A 23,227-nucleotide genomic window follows, 5' to 3' on the forward strand; every position below is an offset into this window, starting at 1 on the left:
GCCAGCCAGTTTTTTAATTAATTTTTTATTGGAATATAGTTGCTTTACAGTGTTGTTTAGTTTCTGCTGTACATCAGAGTGCATCAGCTATATGTATAGATGAAAGGTGAAAGTGAAGTTGCTCAGTCGTGTCCGACTCTTTGTGACCTCATGGACTGTAGCCTACCAGGCTCCTCCATCCATGGGCTTTTCCAGGCAGGAGTATTGGAATGGGTTGCCATTTCCTTCTTCAGGGGATCTTCCTGACCCAGGAATCAAACCCGTGTCTCCCACATTGTAGGCAGACGCTTTACTGTCTGAGATACCAGGGAAGTCTATATATGTATAGATATATCCCCTCATTTTGGATTTCCTTCCCATTTAGGTCACCACGAGCACTGAGTAGAGTTCCCTGTGCTACACACTAGGTTCTCATTCGTTATTTATTTTATACATTCGTGCATGCACGCTTAGTTGCTCAGTCATGTCCGACTCTTTGCGACCCCATGGACTACAGTCCACCAGGCTCCTCTGTCCATGGGGTTTCCCAGGCAAGAATACTGGAATGGGTTACCATTTTCTTCTCCAGGGGATCTTCTCAACCCAGGGGTCAAACCCATGTCTCTTGCATTGCAGGTAGATTCTTTACCGCTGAGCCATCAGGGAAGCCCGTCTGGTTTGTACCCTAGACCAACACTTTATGGCTGCATTTTGCCCCTGGAAGAACATGACATCTCTGTGCAGCAGGTCAGGCCAGATCAAGCAAAGAGTCTAGAAATGCCCTTGCCAAAACCTGGAGAATATGCTGAAGGCATTTCTCAATTCTGTATGTCTGTCTTCATTGTTGGCTAGTGACTGTGGTGCTTGGGGGACACCTCTCATCCCTGAACTTGGCTTCTATCCTGGACTCAGTCTCCCCCATGGCTAATCCATGACAAAGACTGTCCGGTGCCCCCAAGGTACCCTTGATCACACTCCGGGCCCTTCCCGCCGCCTACCACATTCTGAAACACTCATCCTGGGTTTTGTCATTTATATATGCCCAAACAGTTCATTTTTCAGAAAAAGTAAATTAAACTTTAAAAAAACACCAAATGAGTTGATTTTCTTGTGTTGTCATACCTCTACTGTTTCGCATGACATAAATAATACATGTTTTGTAATCAGTGCAGAAAGATGCTGTGAATGATAGTGAGTCCTGGAAGACTGTTTTTAATCAGGTTGATATCAATTCTACTGAAGTCTTTTAAATCTTTGCATAATTTTCTTTTTCCTCAAAACAGGGTTTGAGTTAGAATTTCTTTCATAGTACAGAGTAATAGTTCATTTCTAAGTGACAAGGAATTGCTCAATTATCTTCCTTTTTTTATTTCCATTTCAATTAACAGTATGAACAAGAGCCATCAATGCCAGTATTTCTAGCTGTTCTGCCTGCATCATTACTTTGACTTCTTAATTCAGTTTAAGAAATTTACTGAACAGCTACCATTGCTTCAGGGACTATCATTTTCAAACCAAAAATTAGGATACATTGTCTGATAGGACTTTTGGTCATAGATTCATTAACCAAGAAAACAAAATCCTATCAGAGGTGCAAAAACTAAATCACATTAACATATGTATTTAATAGACTACCTGAATTGTGAAGAATTAAATTCCATGAAACTGACCTTGCCAAAGGTCACAGAGGTAGAGTCTATACTTGAACCCAAGTCTGTTCATTGTAATCAACTCCTTGAAAACATGAGTAATGACAGGTAGGTCCCTGAAGGGACTGATAAATGCTTGTCATGTTGTCAGATTAGCAGAGGTGCAGCTGAAAAGACAGAGACTGACATCAATGTGACTCTTCAGTTGTTTGATTAAAATATAAATAGAGACAGAAATAAAATGAGCATTTGTCACATAATGGAATTTCAACCATTTGATTTATTTTGTAGCTTGAAATGTCCTCACCCTGTGGTCAAAAGTAGCCTGTTTTCCTTACCTGGATGCCAGTGGACAGTTAAGAGAGAACTGTCTTTAGAGGCAACTTCTGGAGAAGGAACTGGCAACCCACTCCAGTACTCTTGCCTGGAAAATCCCATGGACGGAGGATCCTGGTAGGCTACAGTTCATGGTGTTGCAGAGTTGGACATGACTGAGCGAATTCACTTCACTTCATTTCTCTTCCCTTTGATCTTCTGGGCCAGGAGCATTAGGAAAGCTTCAGAAACTTTTTTACTTGGGGCCGCCCCACCCCAAGCCCCTTCCCCGACCTTGTCCCCCTCTGACTGCTGTCATGGTGAGGTATTTAGTTCTCTCTTTATTTATTTATTTTTGGATTTGTCCTCCTTGGTTGAGACTTCTTTATTACTTTTTTTTTTTTTTTTTTTTTGCATTATGGTTCATTTTTATTTTTTTTAAACTTTTTATTTTGCATTGGAGTATAGCCATTTTGTTCACTTGAAATTATCACAACATTGTTAATCAGCTATACCCTGATACAAAATGTTTTCGGTGTTAAAAAATAAATAAAGATAAAATTCAAAAAAAGAGTGAAGGAGAATCCGTACCCTCCCCCCCAAAGACTTTGTCATTGTTGTAGTTTGTGGGGATGGGGGGAAGCAATGTTGTAACAGTTTCAGGTGGATAGCAAAGGACTCAGCCATACATACGATGTATCCATTCTCTCCAAACCCCGCTTCCATCCAGGCTGCTACATAACATTGAGCAGAGTTCCCTGTGCTATACAGCAGAGATACTGTTTAGTTCTGAGATGAACCAAAGCTGCCTGGAATTCACTGGCCCAACTAGTACTGATTGAGCATGCTTACGTGCCAGGCACTGATCTGCAAGCTGGGGACATGGCCAGGAGTGGATGGGCTCTCAAGGCCAATGACCAGACTGCTTCCTCTGTGGACTCCCAGCTGCTGAGCTTTGCACAGGGTACCTGTGTACCAATAATAAAAGTAGCCACTTCATGCTGTTCTGTGGAGGAAAAAAAGTTGATATGTGGCAAGCAGTAAACATTCAATAAAACAATTACTATGGACACTAGCATTATTGCCGTTTCCAACAGTCACTTACCTTATTACAAGACGCAGTAGGTGTAATGATTAAGTGCAAAGAAAGCTGGTTGGCCCGGGTTTGAAGCCCAGCTGCTGCGGTTGGGCAGTTTATTAATAGTTAACTTCTCTGTGCTTCAGTCTCCTGCCTGATCAGGCTGTGAGGATTAAATAAATTATCATGTATATATATACGCAGGGCTGACTCATGTTGATCTATAGCAGAGGCCAACACAATGTTGTGAAGCAATTTTCCTTCAGTTAAAAAATACATGCTTGGGGAAAAAATGGTCACGTATGAAATGTTTAGAACCGTGCTAGTATGTAATAAGAATTAGCTGTTGTGTCAGAAGAGTATTTTTCCCAGAGGAGAGAGCCACCATCCTAGTTTACCCTAGAGACTGGAGGGGAAAAGGATGGAACAGTGCTGGTAATCCTTGCAGGAAGCACTTCCCAGAAGAGAAAGAGGAAATCGTAGGTGCCCAAGAGAGACCTTCCTTGTCGGCCTCGGGACAAGCCGTTACTCCAGAGGACTGATCAAATGTCTCATGTGTGGCTGTTTTCCCAGGTGAGAGGACTAGAGGAGTGTTCTGGGGACCCCTGATGGAAAATGCAGGGGATTTGGAACACGAATACAAAACAGTTTCTACTTGTAAAAGGGAAACCTCGCCTCTCTTCTGCTGTCCAAAGGGGGATCTCATGTGCGGAGAAAAATACATCTAGGAAATAGAAGTGATTTAAATTCTTTATGGCTAGGTTTGAAATTGGTGGGAATAAGCGCAGGAGAGAATGGCAGTGGGGCCCTCATGCGAGGGATGTAGCAGCAAGATATACTGTTAGGTCCCTGTGTCTGTGTGTGTACTTCTTTTCTTAATTTTCATTATTTTTTGGCCACATCACTTAGGATGCAGGATCTTTGTTCTTCAACCAGGGGTGGAACTGGTACCCCCTGAAGTTTTCACTTTCATGCATTGGAGAAGACAATGGCAACCCACTCCAGTGTTCTTGCCTGGAGAATCCTAGGGATGGTGGAGCCTGGTGGGCTGCCGTCTATGGGGTTGCACAGAGTCGGACATGACTGAAGCGACTTAGCAGCAGCAAATGTAAGAAAGTTGTTAAAGGGGTTGAAAATGAAGTTTAGGAAACACTAGAGTAGAGTGTATATGAATGAAAGCCAGAGCTCATTGTAACCCCCTGGGGTGGACATACCACTTCTGGGCAGTGGTGAGCGAGGCAGGGTTCCTGCTTCAATGATCTTAACGAAAGTGAAGTGAAAGTTGTTAAGTCATGTCTGACTCTTTGCGACCCCATGGACTATATAGTCCATGGAATTCTCCAGGCCAGAATACTGCACTGGCTGTGCAAAGGCTGTGATACAGCCTTTACCTTCTCCAGGGAATCTTCCCGACCTAGGAATCGAACTGGGGTTTCCTGCATTTCAGGCGATTCTTTACCAACTGAGTTATCAGGGAAGCTTTCACTTTTCACTTTTTAAAAAAATACTGAAGGGATTTTTAGATTGGAAGAGATCCAAGTTGAACATGCCTTTTACAAATTGATAGAGAAGGAAATGGCTACCCACTCCAGTTCTCTTGCCTGGAAAATTCCTTGGACAGGGGAGCCTGCGGGCTGCTGTCCATGGGGTCACAAAGAGTTGGACACCACTGAGCGACGAACATACATTTACAAACTAAAGAGGAGGTTACCTTGCTTTGCAAACTTGCGACCTGATGTGGGCAGTTTAATATGAGCTGTTTGTCAGCCAGGACACTTGCCCGTATCCTGTTTGGGATGGGGGTGGAGAAAACAGCTATAAAAATTGTCACAGCAAACCCTCTAGAACTGGGAAATTTGATCAACCTCAGCAGTAAAACCACTGCACAGTTCCTGATGTGACATTAGTACATGTTACGATGCTTCCAGAATAACCGAAGCTTCATAATCTCTTTGATGATTTACACAGTGACCTCACATCTGTAAAGGGCATAGAGTGGGGCCTGGCTCCTCAGAAGTGCCTTGTGCCATAATCCATCAAACCTCAGATGCTCCTGATTATAAGAGCTGAGCTGTGATACAGCATTGGTTATAGGACACACCCTAATGTCACATTGTAAGAATATGAAAAAATGCATCTTATTCATAGAGTTGATGGAATATGTTAACTGTTCCTTTATACCATGTTAGGTTTAAACTGTTCACTGATATAAAAAATGATCCTTTTGGTAGCCACGTTTCAGTTAGAGTAAGTGAAAGACAGGATGTTTCTTTTCCTGATGGGAGCCCAATGTTATTTAAAGAAGAGTTTACTATAGCTGCAAGTGGGGATGAACAAACTAACACAGAATAACAAGAGAACATGGGGAAAGTGTCATTTATACATAGATTTCATTTCATTGTACAACATATTTATCCCTTATTTGTATCTTATCTAATTTTTCACTAAAAAGAACTGTATATGTGTGTATACGTTTTATAAATTGTGTACTCAGTAGAGAAGTAAAACCATCCAGAAACTACACTTAGGTAAATAACCACATCATTTTAACAACTGTTTTGCCATACAGAGATATCATTCTATATTAATAATATGATTATTGCAATTAAAACCAAATTTGGACACCTTACCATCCCTCTTTCTTCTTTTTTCCCCTCCAAACCTTTTTTTCTCTCCCCTACTCAATTAGCCCAGACACTGTTGCCAGACTGGCCTGTACCATTCACCCTTTGCCCCGATCATGTCATCATGTAAAACCAGCTCTACCCCAAGAAGGATTTGAGGTTGGTGTGATTATCTTCTGGGGGCAGTGCAATGTCAGGAACCTCTTTCTCCTGAGCAGACCGCTGAGAGGCCCTGAGGGCCTCAGAGAGGCTTAGTGATTTGTGGGAGACCCTGAGGATCTTGCTGGGAGGGCTGGTCTCTGAGAGTTGCCTGTGATTTTTCTGGGATCAAGTTGATCACAGATGCAACCATGCAGCTTGAGGAGTCCCAGTTGATGCCTCTTGTTCCAGCTTTATTATTAACAGCATCCCCTTCTGCAGACCCTCAGTGTCTTGGTTTGCTCTAGTGAGGAAGGGTGACTCTGGCCAACCCTGGCTTAGAAACTGCTGGATCTAGTGATCCTGGAGCCAGTGTCCACACTTGGCCTTGATAATGGTATTGGAAGTGAGCTGTGGTATAGCAGAAAGAGTGAAGAAAAGGAAGTCAGAAATCCCCATGACAGGTCTCAACCCTGGTCCTTTGTCATAGGGATTAACTGAGGCCATGTATGTGGTAATGCTGCATGAATATTCAGCTTTTGATCAGCTCACATGTACCTACATGAGTGAAACTAATGAACACATTTCTACATTCATTGGGCCTCCTACTCTGTGTGCTAACCTCCCATGGACTTTCCCATCCTCAGCCTCTCCAAGCAGAGGCAACTTGGTATGTTATAATTCCAGGCCTCACTTTACCCATTTGTAAATAGTGGTGGCATGATTGTAATATTCACGTCTTAGGGGTATTGTGAGAATCGAGATACCGTAAAGCTTCGGCATGTATTTACGGGTTCAGTAAGAGTCAGTCCCTGTTACCTTAAGGACAGAGGGGATTAGGAGTTTTGTGGGCTCCCGACTGCCCTTTCTCACCCCTAGCCCTCACTGTTCCAGAAACACCCCTTCCTTGTGCTTTGTTCATTGCAGCTCAGCACTGACACATACTTGCTTCAGACATCAGTCTTCATACCACCAAAATAGTGTGTGTGTGTGTAGTTGAAACACAATGCTGGCTGACTGTGCCCGGTACATAGACAAATATTTATGGTTGATTTTTCCATCATTTGCAATGGAAGTGTTTTATTCCAGTCAAACAGCAGAACTGCAAAAAGTAGAATACCCAGACTGTCAATTAAAAAGATGGTAACATCTACCAGAGAATTAGATGTCCATGCCTTTCCTGTTATGAGTCACTGGGTCAGAAAATCCCATTAAAAAACAAGTTCAGCTCATCCGCAGGCCAGAGCATTACCCATTGTCCATTGCTGACAATAAGAATATGGTTTCTCTCTCTTTGGGGGTGATTTGCTTATAACATTGGGGGCATTCTAGTCCTAGGTTTTTTGGAAATCACCATCCCCAGAAAATGCTTGATTTCATTGGCATCATATTCAACACTTCTATTTTGTATTAATTAATTAGTTTACTTACTTTGGGTTGCCCTGGGCTTTGTTGCTATGTGGGGGCATTTCTCTAGTTGCAGTGCACTGGCTTCTCGTGGCCGTGGCTTTTCTTGTTGTGGAGCACGGGCTCTTCGCACACGGGCTTCCGTAGTTGCAGCACGCATGCTCAGTAGCTGTGGCACATGGGCTTAGTTGATCCATGACGTGTGGAATCTTCCCTGACCAGGGATCGAACCTTTGTCCCCTACACTGGCAGGTGGATTCTTATCCACTGTACCAGCAGGGAAGTCCCCAACGCTTGTTTATTTTTAAATTTTACTTACACATGCATATGATTTAAAATAGCAATAAAAAAGTACACTGTGCTGCCAAGTTTAAAATGGAGAGTAAATTATGTCACCTTTTCTCCCCAGGCCTTCTCCCTGATGGAACCTTGTGTATCTTTCAAGAAAACAATTAAAACACACGTCTTTTAATGTGTCATTCAATACTTAATTCACATACTGATTGCTATTTTTACACATCTATGGGTCTTGAAGAACTTTCCAAGTCAGCACAGGCAGAGTCCTTCCAGTGACCACGTGGAACTCCTCTCAGGGGGCGCCATGATCTGATAGGTCTTCAAACCCTGTGTCCATTTTTCCCCATTACACACTTCGCTGCCGTGAAGAACCCTGTGCATACATCTTGGCATCCTTGGTAGATTTTAAGGTGAATTCTTTAAAATAAAGGAGCTGGATCAAAGAGAGTATGCCCATTATTTCTGTTTAGTTAACAGTGTTTATACTGGTCTGTGTGACTTTAGTTTCTATCCCTAGTCCTACACAACTCTCTTAATGATACTGTGCCCAAGAATCTATGTTTTCACACTGTGGTGCTGGAGAGGCCTCTTGAGAGTCCCTAAAGCCTCTGACTGTGGATCAAAACAAACTGGAAAATTCTTACAGAGATAGGGATACCAGACCACCTAACCTGCCTCCTGAGAAATCTGTATGTGGATCAAGAAGCAACAGTTAGAACTGGACATGGCCAATGGACTGGTTCAGCATTGGGAAAGGAGTACGTCAAGTCTGTATATTGTCACCCTGCTCATTTACCTTTCATGCAGAGTACATCCTGCAGAATGTCGGGCTGAATGAAGCACAAGCTGGAATCAAGATTGCGGGAGAAATATCAGTAACCTCAGATATGCAGGTGACACCACTCTAATGGCAGAAAGCAAAGAGGAACTAAAGAGCCTCTTGATGAAAGTGAAAGAGGAGAGTGAAAAAGCTGGCTTAAAACTCAACATTCAGAAGACTAAGATTATGGCATCTGGTCCCATCACTTCATGGGAAATAGATGGGGAAACAGTTGAAACAGTAACAGACTTTATTTTCTTGGGCTCCAAAATCACTGTAGACGGTAACTGCAGCCATGAAATTAAAAAGACACCAGCTCCTTAGTAGAAAAGCTATCACCGACCTAGACAGTGTATTAACAAGCAGAAACATCATTTTGCTGACAAAGATCCATATAGTCAAAGCTATGCTTTTTCCTATAGTTGTGTATGGATGTGAGAGTTGGACCATAAAGAAGGCTCAGTGCCGAAGAATTGATGCTTTTGAACTGTGGTGCTGGAGAGGACTCTTGAGAGTCCCTTGAACTGCAAGAAGGTCAAACGAGTCAATCCTAAAGAAAATCAACCCTAAATATTCGTTCAAAGACCTGTTGCTAAAGCTGAAACTCTAATACTTTGGCCACCTGATGCAAAGAGCTGACTCACTGGAAAAGACCCCGATGCTGGGAAAGATTGAGGGCAGAAGGGGACGACAGAGGATGAGATGGTTGGATGACATCACTGACTCAATGGACATGAGTTTGAGCAAACTCCAAGAGATAGTGAAGGATATGGGGTCACAAGTGACTGAAAAACAACAAATACTCTCCCTACAGGAGAGCAAGGGTGTGTGTGGCCACCCCTCCCCTAGACCCTGCCCAACACTGAGCCTCTTGTGTTTACTCAGCTTGTTTGATGGCCTCCCTTTCCTGGGCATCTTAAGGGCACTTGAAGAAGTAAAGTTACCCATTATGTGATCATCTCCTCCCTCCGGGATGAACCAGAGAAAGAAAGTGCTCAGAGATACTAGTGAGAGTGTGGCAGCGCCCCTGCTGTGGGCAGGGCTGCCCCGGGGCCTCTTTGTGGAAGTGGAGGTTGGCCTTCAGGACAGTACCTGCCTTTGTGCGCTGACTCACCTTTCCTCATCCCGGTCCCCACCCTGCTGAATACACACCAGTTCATGACACTCCGCCTTTTAAAATCAGTGCCCTGGCTTCTTCCTCTCTGTGAGATACTTCTGTGTCTTGGTGCCACCTCTTAAATGTGAGGAGTACACCAGGCCATTATATGGATGTGGGCGAACCCCACGTTTTAAAACTTGAATGTGAATCCATGCTTTTTAATCAGCTGATTCATAATTAGAAATTAACTATGGACTTGAGGAAGTCTGCACTCAATCTTTACCTAGTGGGAAGTATCTTGTTCATATATATATGTTTTTTTCCTTCTTGGCCACACTGTATAACATGTGGAATCCTTGTTCCCACACCAGGGATCAAACCCATGCCCCTTACTTTGGGAGTGTGGAGACTTAACCACAGGACTGCCAGGGAAGTCCTCCTCTTTCAGAACTTGTCAGGGTTAGGAGTAACCTTTATCATCACTATCATTGTTATTATCATTATTATAATTTCTTAGCTGGGGCATCAGCGGCCACATTCCTGTCCTTTGTATAGCAGTGCTTCACTCACCAAGAACTGTTAGGAAATGAAATGCCTTGCTGAGTGCCCCTACTTATTCAAATATTTCCTTTTCTGGTTGGGAACAAAAAGGTGTTACCCACCCAGAAAGCCCATAGAGGAGAAGGAAGCGGTGCTGGCCTGGTAGCCTGCACCTTGGCCATGAAGAAAAATGTCCCTCCTCACCCAGATGGGGGCATCCCTTGGGTCCTCCCCCAGCAGGTGTGGCAGCCTGTCCTGCCCCTCCCCCCCCAGTCAGGGGCAGGAGAAAGAAGCAAAGGGGTTGAGATTCTGCGCCCCCAGGAGTGCCGTTCTTATCCACATAATTCTAGGACCATAGTTTGTGATCTGATGGCAACTTTCAGCTTCTGCTTCCGAGGATATTGTCCAGGGTTGTAAGATGACAGCCACTTCCCACTCTGCTCCCCACTTACTCGCTGTCAGTGACTGTGTTCCAAGGAAGGCCTCTGGGAAAGTCACCGTGTGATCAAACTCTGTGGTCCCCTACAGGAAAACAAAGCTGTTGTTCTTTCTCGCTGTGGGGAACATTTAAGCTTCCCTGGGCTGGACTGGAAGCCTGTGCAACCCTGTTTGGTTTCCCGGCTCCCTGATCCAGTTCTCACCCTCTGCTAGAACTGCCCAGCCCAGCCCTCTCCCAGCTTTTATTTACCCATGCGTGGGTTCTGACCTTGCCCTTGGCACTCTAGGCAGCTCAGTCTTCCCCCCTGAAAGCTCCGATTGCTCCCTCTCGCTCTTCGTGTTGCTCTCAAATCAAATGACTCATTGCCTTGCTCATAGTAACTGTCAGTCATTCTATTGGTTCCTTATCCTCTTGTAGATAGAAGTCTGGAGAACCAGCCAGGGGAACATTTTTGTGTGGAGGAATATTTGAAACTCCACACAAGGAGTTCTGTTGTACTGGGGAGTAACTGCCAGTAGAAAGAGGACACTGCCTTTGAGTTGGGATAGACAGTAATGTATCACTCTGCAGTGAGAGAGAAAAAAGACAGATTGGACACCAAGATGGACTTGGGTTACATTGAGAAGGCATTTCTGTGGATCAGTACAAACACATACACTGTGACCTAGAGCTCCTCCATTTCTTGCCCTTTGTACACGTTATTTAACATCTACAACTTATTGGTAGCCCTCCGGTTTTGTTCAACTGTGCTTCTATTTTTAGAGAGAAAATAACATTTTGGCCCTCTTTTAAGTAGATGGATATTTATTGGTGTTGAAAAGAAACATACATACTGGTTAGTTACTCCAGGAGCTTAGTTTTCTCTGCATAGTAAGTTTTGCAGGTGTCCAGAAAGAATATTCAAGCTGGAAAAGGAGGGAGGGCAGAGATGTCTCCAGGAATCTTTATCTGGTTGGAAATAGACTGTGGACCTTCGAATGAGATCCAGTGAGTCATCCTGTGGCCAGTGCTTTCTGTTTTGCCACAAAAGGAAGGAGAGTGGTGAGGTTTGAGGTAATTTTGTAGAACTGATGCTGCATGTGGTTCTGAGAAAGTCAAATATATCATATAATGGTTTTCCTCCGCAAGGCAGCATGGGTGGCAAGCCTTCCTGAACCCCTTTTTGGAGCTTGAACCCATGGTGCTATGCTTTTCCCATGATGGCCCCTTCTTGGCTGGTTTTATAATAATTGCTTTCCCAGAAACTCTTAGAATTTGCTGTTATCAAAGGGCCCATATCTCCTGCAGAGAAAACATTATGCAGTTTTTTAAAGGGAAATTTAACATATTCAGTTCAGTTCAGTTCAGTCGCTCAGTCGTTTCCGACTCTTTGCGACCCCATGAATCGCAGCATGCCAGGCCTCCCTGTCCATCACCAACTCCCGGAGTTCACTGAGACTAATGTCCATCGAGTCAGTGATGCCATCCAGCCATCTCATCCTCTGTTGTCCCCTTCTCCTCCTGCCCTCAATCCCTCCCAGCATCAGAGTCTTTTCCAATGAGTCAACTCTTCGCATGAGGTAGCCAAAGTACTGCAGTTTCAGCTTTAGCATCAGTCCTTCCAAAGAAATCCCAAGGCTGATCTCCTTCAGAATGGATTGGTTGGATCTCCTTGCAGTCCAAGGGACTCTCAAGAGTCTTCTCCAACACCACAGTTCAAAAGCATCAATTCTTCGGCGCTCAGCCTTCTTCACAGTCCAACTCTCACATCCATACATGACCACAGGAAAAAACCATAGCCTTGACTAGATGGACCTTTGTTGGCAAAGTACTGTCTCTGCTTTTGAATATGCTATCTAGGTTGGACATAACTTTCCTTCCAAGGAGTAAGCATCTTTTAATTTCATGGCTGCAGTCACCATCTGCAGTGATTTTGGAGCCCCCCAAAATAAAGTCTGACACTGTTTCCACTGTTTCCCCATCTATTTCCCATGAAGTGATGGGACCGGATGCCATGATCTTCGTTTTCTGAATGTTGATCTTTAAGCCAACTTTTTCACTCTCCTCTTTCACTTTTTTGTTTCCTTCCACCTCCGCCTTCTCTCAAAGAGCCTATTGCCTTTTCTCATCCTAGTTTTGACATTTGACAGATGGCCTTTCTAGATACCCTCGTTCAGAAATTTTTTTCTTCTTTATTCAGACTGCCTCCCACAAAAGTAAACTCCCCCCCAAAAGTGAATTCCTGAGGAGGGAGAGGAGCCAGTCTTGTTCAGTTCAGCGCCCACCACCCTGGTCCAGTGTGTGACATGTCCAGTAGAAAGTGTGGAGAACTCCAAGGGAAGAAAGAGCCTTCCAATAGCTTGTCATGTGTTATTTGTCATTATTTCATATGCCTTGGCTTTTTTTATTGCCTGTGAGTGTAGATTATAATGAACATCCTACTTTGTCTAGTCTTGTCTGGCAAATTCAAAATATTATAGATTCATTTCTCATGGCATCTTCTCCAGGAAGTGGTTTCTGTCTTTCCTGGGGCAAAGGACTCTCCACCCACTCCTGGAACACCCATTTTACACATGTTTACATATTGACTGTTACTGATGCACAAATTATGAATAATTTTTTGGTATCTAGTGTCCTTCAGAAGCTCCCTGAGTGCAGCCACCATGGTGTTCCCATCTGCCCTTAACCCCAGGGCGTGGCACATAGCCCAACACATGGGGATCCCATGGCAGAAATGCCAAGTGATAGGAAATCCTTTCTGGTGCTCAGAGCCACCCCTGGTGTTAAGTTGTAAATCCAGTAAGCAGACAAGGGCTCTACCTAGCCAAGGAGGCTGTGGGATCAGATGAGGTTCTTCTGTCCATAGCATGGGACATAACATGAACATTCTGTGTTCATGTTTAGACTATCTGGTCCATTTCCATGTATGATCAGTCATCAAAATGTAGCTTATCTTTTGAATGTGTGTGTATATGCTCAGTCACTTCAGTTGTGTCCGACTCTTTGCAACCCTATGGACTGTAGCCCACCAGGCTCTTCTGTCCATGGGATTCTCCAGGCAAGAATATTGGAGTGGTTTGCCATGCCCTTCTTCAGGAGATCTTCCTGACCCAGGGATCGAACCTGCATCTCTTGTGTCTCCTGCATTGCAGGCATATTCTTCATCCACTGAGCTACCTGGGAAGGCTGATCTTTGAATGTGGAAAGTTAATATTGCATCAACAGTGAAAAGTTTATGGATGGAAAGCAATTCAGATGGCTTGAGAAATTATGATCACGTGACATAACTATTGTGGCATACATATTCTTTCCACTTCTGAGTTCTGTCATATAATTTGCAAAACAAGTCTGGAACGTTTCTATGTCATTGCTTATTTTGCCAGTCAGTTCTACAAAACAGTAAGCTTGAAGGAATTATCCAAGCCTAGTGATCATTTACTGTGCCGTACTCTGGATATCGCATGGTGCTTTACATGTTGTTTTATTTAATCCTTATAGCAACTCTGTGAACTGGGTCTTATTTTTCCCATTTTTTTAAAGAGAAAAGCTTAAGTGACACAAAAGCTTAGATCACTTTTCCCCACTTCATTTGGGTGGCAAAGCTGAAATCTGAATCTAGATAGCAAGATATTTGTTTGCTTTGTGTGTTCTTATTTGATATAAGGAATATTTGTGAACTTCGTGACTATTTTTTTCCCCTCCGGGAGAAAAATAAACCACCCTCCTAACTGTGTGTTTTCCATTTGCAGGGAAGCAAAGGAGCCTACCGGTACCACTGGCAGAGCCACAATGTCAAGCACAGTGGTGTGGATGACATGGTCTTGCTTTCCAAGATCACAGAGAATGCCATCGTGGAGAATCTAAAGAAGAGATACATGGACGACTACATTTTTGTATCCTTTATTGGTTTCCTCGGACATGTCATCTTAGTAAGATGACATCTAACTGATGCTTATGTGTTCAAGTCATTTTCACTATTTCAGAATGTGGCTTTTTCCTTGATTCAGGCTATGGGAAGGGCAAAGATGGTGCTAAAGTTTTTCTTTTTTAAATTTATTTTTAATTAGAGGACATTTGCTTTATAATGTTGTGTTGATTTCTACCATACAACAACTTGAATCAGCCACAGGTGTACATATATCCCCTCCCTCTTGGCTTCCCTTGTGGCTCAGATGATAAAGAATCTGCCTGCAGTGCAGGAGACTGGGTTCATCCCTCAGCTGGGAAGATCCCCTGGAGAAGAGAATGGCAACCGACTCCAGTATTCTTGCCTGGAGAATCTCATGGACAGAGGAGCCTTGTGGGCTACAGTCCATGGCGTCACAAAAAGCGGACGCGACTGAGTGACTAACACACCTCCCTCTTGAACCGCCCTCTCTCCCTCCCCCCATTCCATCCTTCAGGTTGTCAGGGAGCACTGGGTTGAGTTCCCTGTGATACATAGCAACTTCCCACTAGCTGTCTGTTTTACATATGGTAATTATATGTTTCAGCGCTATGGGGCTAAAGATTTTCCTGGTGTTTTTAGTTTAAAGTTTTTTCCTGCATCAAAATCATGATGCAGCCAAGGACTTCCCCGGAGATCTAGTGGTTACGACTCGGTGCTTCCACTGCAGGGAGCACAGGTTCAATCCCTGGTCAGGCAACTCAGATCCCAAATGCCACACTGTGTGGGGAAAACAAAAAGATGAAGCCGGTATTCTCTATTTCAGTCCATGGCTCTGTACCTTTGATGTGCTCTAGCCAGGCACGTGGTGTCTAAAACCTGTGCTCTTCCTAAAGAATGTCCTGATCTGCAGAATTCTATCAGTAATGTTCCCTAATTGCAAAGCAGAGACTGACAAGTCCAGACTTAAAAGGTTTAAAAAAGATTGCCTCACGCAAAAAATGTGCCATTTTGCATTCTTATGTTCACTAAAAGAAATAAGAGAAGCGAAGATCAATTACTGAAAATGTCTGACATTCTTGAGTTGTGCTTTATGTTTCAGTCTTAGCTTGCCAGATGCCATTTTGGGTAGGACTGGAAAGCATTCAGAACGGAAATTTGATTCAAATGTGTGTTGACTTCATTATAAACTTCATAGAGAGCTATGGTAGCTGCTTAAGTTCCTTCTGGATTCAGGAGTTCTGTTTGGTGCGACTATGTAAAGTTATTTTAGTATAATTATCGTAGGGTTGGTCATAGACAAGCAGGGGTCTGTGAAAATCTGTATAGTAGTACCAGCAAGTTTATGCTCTTGATGGCTCTTGGTGGTGATGCTGTTGGTGGCCTTGGAGGGTGCGGTGTTCTGGATGGCCATTAAAAGTGGAGTCTTTGCAACCATTGTAAAATACATTTTTATGTTTTAACCTCTAAACCTCGGGGAGGTAAAGTCTTCACATCCGTAGCTTCTGTGTATTATTTATACCGCTCCTCTTACTCTTAGATAAAAGCACCCATAAATATGCAGCAGTAGTTTTGCATCATTTCCATCATTGATGAGGAAGGAGCTCAACTTACCAGGTATTTATGCTAATAAACATTATTCCAAGGTACTTGGATGTTTCTAACCAATATGATGCTGTTTCTTGCTTACCATAGGAAATTTTACCAATTATCTGGGTAGTTAAATCCCTAAACCCCTGCTTTTAAGTATTAATAGATATATTTGGATTCATTAAGCACATTATAATAGCATCTTGGTCAGGTGTGGAAGCCCACTGCCTCCAGACAAAACCCCACCCGCCACAGGATTTTATTGGAATGCAGCTCTGCTGGTTGTTTTACTTATTGTCCGCCTCTGCTTTTATGCTACAGTGGCAGACTTGAGTATTTGCAACAGACCCTGTGATCCACAAAGCCTGAACTAAGTATTCTCTGATCCTTTACAGGGAACATTTGCTGACTCCTAGATACCTGTGCAGAGCTTCCTTTAATTGTATGGAAGCAGTTGTGTGCAGTTCTAAGTTTTCATTTTGTTTGGCAAAAAAGCTGAAATATGCTCACTTTATCTAGGCTTATCATTAAAGGGTTTTAATAACTTTTGTGTGCAAGACCCATGGAAACTGGCTGATGATGGACCAGAAAGAGTTGGGATGAATCTGGACAGCCTGGCTTTGAGCCTTAATTTGCATGAGCTTGGTGATCTTATACAAGTTTTGTGATCTGTGTTCCTTGATTTCCTAACCTGTAAAATGGAAGTGATGATAAAAACTTCTACATGAGGCTGTTTAGGGTGAAATGAAATAACAAATGCAGTGAATACATTGTTAGTGTTAGTTATTATTATCATACATTAAGGCAAGTGTATAAGTTCTCTCATATTTCTGAATTATGTTCCAAAACTCAATTATAAAGTTGCTTTTTGGACATTCAGATGCATTTTACCATAGAAACATTTAAAGGGAGGATTGGTTTATTGACAAGCCCATAAAAGGCTAATTTCCAATGAATGTAGTTGAACTCATTATTTATTGGAATGTTCTTAGAACATGGGCTCATTATTTATGTAGACATGGTTTTTGATCAGCTGGGTTAGAAAAAAAAAATGGTTATCAGCAGCAGTCCATTAACCCAGACAGGCTCGCTTTTCCCTGTATGGTCATTTACCCCTAAAACACTAGAAATTCCTTAAGAACAGGGATCGTGTCCTTTACATATCTTTTAAAAAGTAAAGTTTAAAAACCACTTTAAAGCAATAAATGTTCATTTAACATGATTTACAAAATGCAGTTAACTAGAAAGGAGAACACTAAAATCCCTTGGAATCCCACCATATAAGGTTTGCTCCTATTAACCTAATATATTTTTAACTAACCAGTTTAATCACATATAGACATATGTATGGGCTTCCCTGGTGGACTAAACAATAAGACATGTGTATACATGCATGTGCCTTCTTGTTAATTTTAGCTGAAAAATGTCACCATCCTGCATTGTTTATTTCTTTCCCACATCATTTTTGGCATGGTGCGTTATATTAAGTGTTTGTTGAAAATTTGTTGACTATGAAGACTTGCTTTTTATATTCAGACAGCAGAATTCTAAAATGACTCACACCGAGGGGGCTGATTCCTAGTCTTTGAATTAATGTCTTTGAATCAATGACTGACTAATCATGTGTTCTAGCAAGGAAATGAGTTAGTTGACCACTAATAGACTTTCTGTTGTAGAAATCTCTGCCCACTCAGTATATGAGAAATTTGACATCAGTGTGCTTTCTGGCAATAGCACAGAGCAGCTTTCAGCTTTGAGGAAGCTTGGTGGCTCTTTTGGATGTTTATGAAATAATACCAAGGGTCTAACTGCAAATCTTTTCCTCTAATAGGAGATAAATCAGTTTAATGCCAAGGGAATATTATTATGATAGGGTCCCATTGGTATTGTAAATGAGTTTCCCCTCCCTCTCTTCTAAGCTCAATAGTGAAGACAAGAAGAGATTCAATTTTAGATTAAGTTTTAATATTGTTCATTTGACCTCTTCTGCATCTAATAGCAGCATTGTCTTGTGCTGAAGGTCAGCATTTGGAATGATCAATGGTTAATGCATTCAAGCTGACTGCACATTTCTTTGTTCCACAGTAGAAAAAACAATCTGCTTAGAAAATGCGAATGTTGTCAACCAAGGAAAACCCATTTTTTCAGTTATTTATCCTAAGACCAGGAAGGTTTCATTTCCTGTCTATTTTTCTGAAGCATTGCCACCCTTCTTACAATTTCAGTTCTAAAATATAGGAGGGAAACCTTGCTGTGTTCACTCTTTGCTTGGTGAGACATCACTTACAGCCACTGGGCTGACAAAAATAGTTCTTGAACAAAGCACTACAGCCTCACTGGGTCCAGCTTTCTCCAAACTTGTTTTTCCTCAAAGACCACACTCAAGTGTGCTTGGCATTTTCAACCCTTCAATTAGGAGTTGAGACACTTGTGCCAGACCAACCAGAGCTCAAAGCAGTGCCCTTGTTCCAAGTGAGGTTTCGCCCTTTGCTGTCAGTTCATGTTGGGGTTTGGGGGGGATGTCCCTGCAGTGAGATGAATGTGGGTCTGATGGCCAGAGCCAGGGGCTCAAGTTCCATAATTTCCACATATGTGACTTCACACGTCACCTCACCTCCCTGTGCCACCTCAGTGTTGAATCCAGGGAGGTTGACTAGATCAGTGTGGGCAGTTAGAGGGAATTCACTGGCTATTAAAATGTTTTTTTAAAAAGTTAAACTCTTGTTACAAAACAGAAAGAAATTCAGAGACTTAGAAAACAAACTTATGGTTGCCAGGGGGAAGGGATAGTTAGGGAGTTTGGGAAGGTCATATACACTCTCCTACATTCAAAATGAATAGCCAACAAGGACCTGTTGTATAGCACATGGAACTCTACTCAGTGTTATGGGCCAGCCTGGATAGGAGGGGAGCTTGGGAGAGAATCGATACATACATATGTATGGCTGAGTCCCTTCATTGTTTACCTGAAATTACCATAACATTGTTAATCGGCTATACCCCAAAACAAAATAAAAAGTTTAAAGCTTAAAAAATAAAATAGAGTATGAGCTATTTTAAATACAAAAAAAGTTAAACTTTTCCTTATAAGACCATTAAAAACAAATTTATAGAAGCAGCACTACCATCACATTTCATAAAACAAAGAATATTTTAACACCCCCAAAATAGAAAGGAAATAGTTTAAGAGTAGAGGATGGCCCTTTATACTGAAAAAATCAGACTTTATGAAAAATTGAGGGCTTTGTTTCTCTTTTTGTCATTCTTGTTGCAGATCAATGAAAGCTTATGGATCCACGGACAAACATTTGGGAGCCAGTCAATTAAAGATCTGTTGGCTCTCTTCTGTCTTGCATATTCTGTTGGCAATAATGAGATGGCATTTATTTTATTTCTTTTTTTTAAAAATCATAGCCTTGTATATCTACATACAATTTGAAAGTTAGCCTTGGGCCACACATTTCTAGCCAAAAGTTATGTGGATAGAGACAGTGATGAAACAGCTTTTTCCAAAGGTGCACCTGAATTATGCAGCAAGGAGTGGGAGTGAGTATTGGAGTTATCTGCAAAGTGGCCCAACCCAGTAGAACACCTGTGCTCTCTTGAAAGTAGCTGAGGTGTCTGCAGACCCAGGCAGGTGGGAAAAATATGTTTGTTTCCTTTAAATTCCAAATCAAATTCTCTTGTCTCCATTCTACTTTAAGTAGCTACTTAGCATAGATAGGAGCTACATTATCCATTTGAAACCAAACTTTGCTTTTCAGGAGTTCCCCCTCAAGTAATACTTACCATGAGAAGCCCTACTGAGATCCTTCTTCCAATCTGATTCACAACTGATTCATAATTGGCCAGGAATACTCCAAAAGAAGTTTTTTTTCTCTGAACATCTCCTTGCCAGAATTTATATAGACTACTTAGTGAAAATCAAGACTTTGTCTTTTTATACAGCAACATAGCAGATTATTAACAGTGAAAAAAAAAAAAAGTTGCCTCCTATAGGAATTCTTATGTTAACCCAATCCAGATTTATTTATTGGAGAACCAAGGTTGGGTTCAGTTCAGTCCAGTTCAGTCGCTCAGTTGTGTCTGACTCTGCGACCCCTTGGACTGCAGCACACCAGGCCTCCCTGTCCATCACCGACTCCCGGAGTTTACTCAAACTCACGTCCATTGAGTCAGTGATGCCATCCAACCATCTCATCCTCTGTCGTCCCTCTCTCCTCTCGCCTTCAGTCTTTCCCAGCATCAGGGTCTTTTCAAATGAGTCAGTTCTTCACGTCAGGTGGCCAGAGTATTGGAGTTTCAGCTTCAACATCAGTCCTTCCAATGAACATTCAGGACTGATTTCCTTTAGGATGGACTCACTGGATTTCCTTGAAGTCCAAGGGACTCTCAAGAGTCTTCTCAACACCACAGTTTAAAAGCGTCAATTCTTCTGCACTCAGCTTTCTTTACAGTCCAACTCTCACATCCATACATGACTACTGGAAAAACCATAGCCTTGACTAGACAGACCTTTATTGGTAAAGTAATGTCTCTGCTTTTCAATACGCTGTCTAGGTTGGTCATAACTTTCCTTCCAAGGAGTAAGCGTCTTTTAATTTCATGGCTTCAGTCACCATCTGCAGTGATTTTGGAGCCCCCCAAAATAAAGTCAGCCACTGTTTCCACTGTTTCCCCATGTATTTGCCATGAAGTAATGGGACTAGATGCCATAATCTTAGTTTTCTGAATGTTGAGCTTTAAGCCAACTTTTTCACTCTTCTCTTTCACTTTCATCAAGAGGCTCTTTAGTTCTTCTTCACTTTCTGCCATAAGGGTGGTGTCATCTGCATATCTGAGGTTATTGATATTTCTCCTGGCAGTCTTGATTCCAGCTTGTGCTTCCTCCAGCCTAGCGTTTCTCATGATGTACTCTGCATATAAGTTAAATAAGCAGGGTGACAATATACAGCCTTGACGTACTCCTTTTCCTATTTGGAACCAGACTGTTGTTCCATGTCCAGTTCTAACTGTTGCTTCCTGACCTGCATACAGGTTTCTCAAGAGGCAGGTCAGGTGGTCTGGTATGCCCATCTCTTTCAGAATTTTCCACAGTTTCTTGTGATCCACACAGTCAAAGGCTTTGGCATAGTCAATAAAGCAGAAATAGATGTTTTTCTGGAGCTCTCTTGCTTTTTTGATGATCCATCGGATGTTGGCAATTTGATCTCTGGTTCCTCTGCCTTTTCTAAAACCAGCTTGAACATCTGGAAGTTCACAGTTCACATACTGTTGAAGCCTGGCTTGGAGGATATTATTTTTGAGCATTACTTTGCTAGCATGAGATGAGTGCAATTGTCCAGTAGTTTGAGCATCCTTTGGCATTGCCTCTCTTTGGGATTGGAATGAAAACTGACCTTTTTCAGTCCTGTGGCCACTGCTGAGTTTTCCAAATTTGCTGCTATGGCTCAGGTCCTCTAGCAACTCTTTTTTTTTTTTTAAGATTTTTTTTTTTAATGTGGACCATTTTTAAAGTCTTTATTGAGTTTGTTACAATACTGCTTCTGTTTAATGTGTTGGTTTTTTGGCCATAATGCATGTGGGTTCTTAGCTCCCCAACCAGGGATGGAACCTGCACCCACTGCCTTGGAAGGTAAAGTCTTAAACACTGGACCATCAAGGAAGTCTCCTCTCTGTTGTCCAGTCACTAAGTTGTGTCTGACTCTTTACGAACCCATGGACTGCAGCATATCAAGCTTCCCAGTCTCTCACTATCCCCTGATGAACTGAGCATAGGGAGCTTGGTAATCTGATCCAATCATCCCATCGTCTGTTGCCCCCTTCTCTTCTGCCCTCAATCTTTCCCAGCATCAGGGTCTTTTTCAATGAGTACACTCTTGCCAGTCCCCCTCTGGCAGCTCTTTATTCTCTGAATGCAATGATCAGTTCATTCAGGTGGCATTCATAGTAGTCCCTTTACAGCTAAGGAAGAAGCACCCGTTCTCCAGATGTAGGCGTAGACATCTCCCTCTTCTGAAATAATGTGATCATAGCAATGCTGTATTTTCTGAATATTGAAAATTTCTCATGCCTCAGTTTCCTCCTAGTAAAATAGGATTAAAATAGTATCAAGGTTGTCATCAGGAACTTAGATTGATGCCATCATTCTGAAGGAGATCAGCCCTGGGATTTCTTTGGAAGGAATGATGCTAAAGCTGAAACTCCAGTACTTTGGCCACCTCATGTGAAGAGTTGACTCATTGGAAAAGACTCTGATGCTGGGAGGGATTGGAGGCAGGAGGAGAAGGGGATGACAGAGGATGAGACGGCTGGATGGCATCACTGACTTGATGGACGTGAGTCTCAGTGAACTCCGGGAGTTGGTAATGGACAGGGAGGCCTGGCGTGCTGTGATTCATGGGGTCGCAAAGAGTCAGACATGACTGAGCGACTGAACTAACTAACTATACACGTATGTGTTCTATCAATGTTTGTTTTTATCAACACTTGTTGAGTCTTGGCTGCAACACCACGCACACTTATGACCTCCTTACTAAATCTAACAATAAATCTGTTCTAAATCTTACCTCAAAAAAAGTCGGCTTCTAATCTGTTGTTGGCCTCCTCTGACTTTGGCACTTGGAACCACGTTTTCTCTTGGCCCTTCTTACATAATTCTGGAGTGATTTTCAGTTATGATTCACTGCCTCATCTGCGTTTTCTTTCAGTGCCGTGGTCTGCCCCTGTGCCTGAGCAGTGCAGGGTGTATCTGGGTGTGCTGTGCAAAGGGACCTAGCTTCTCTACTGCCACTGGGTTGGCTGAATTAACTTTTTGACCAACCCACTATTTCACGTCCAGCCCTTTTGAATCTGAAAATCTTTCTGTTTAGTGAAAAAGCAAGCAAAATTGCAGCCAAATCATTCCCCATTCTCCCCTTCATGTATAAATATTATTTTTTAAATATTATATGATCCATTCCACACTTGACTCATTTGTGTTCAATAATACTAACACTGCTTCTCAGAGGTGACACGGTGAGCATCTTGAAGTATATGAATTAAGGAACCTGCTTCTACTATATATCAGACATTGTGCTGAGCATTTGATACTGTATTGCTTAATTCTCATAACAAAACCTATCAAGTAGGTTCTATTTACCCCATCATCCAATCACCACCACTCAGAGATGAGACTTGCCCAAGGCCAGAGTAGAATAGAACTGGGCATAGGGAGCTTGGTAATCTGATCAAACTTTATTGTGTTGCTCTGTTTGACACTCAGGCCCTAATATATAAATGTCCCTTTGGGGAAGGAAATCTCACTGCTTTCAGAGATCAAACCTGCATCCCCTGCATTGTGAGGCAGAGTCTTAACCACTGGATCACCAGGAAAGTCCCGGCTTTA

At 42.5% G+C, this 23,227-nt stretch overlaps 1 protein-coding gene across 1 annotated transcript in view; it reads left to right on the forward strand.

The window, feature by feature from the left end:
* MYO1E (myosin IE) overlaps nt 1-23,227 on the forward strand; it is a 222,535-nt gene that overhangs the window by 87,047 nt on the left and 112,261 nt on the right. Inside the window, exon 2 of the mRNA XM_027553869.1 lies at nt 14,114-14,257. Within this exon, the coding sequence (XP_027409670.1) occupies nt 14,114-14,257 (144 nt within the window). The remainder of the gene's footprint in view (nt 1-14,113; nt 14,258-23,227) is intronic.

The sequence above is a fragment of the Bos indicus x Bos taurus genome, chromosome 10, assembly GCF_003369695.1.
Source record: "Bos indicus x Bos taurus breed Angus x Brahman F1 hybrid chromosome 10, Bos_hybrid_MaternalHap_v2.0, whole genome shotgun sequence".
Taxonomy (NCBI): Eukaryota; Metazoa; Chordata; class Mammalia; order Artiodactyla; family Bovidae; genus Bos; species Bos indicus x Bos taurus.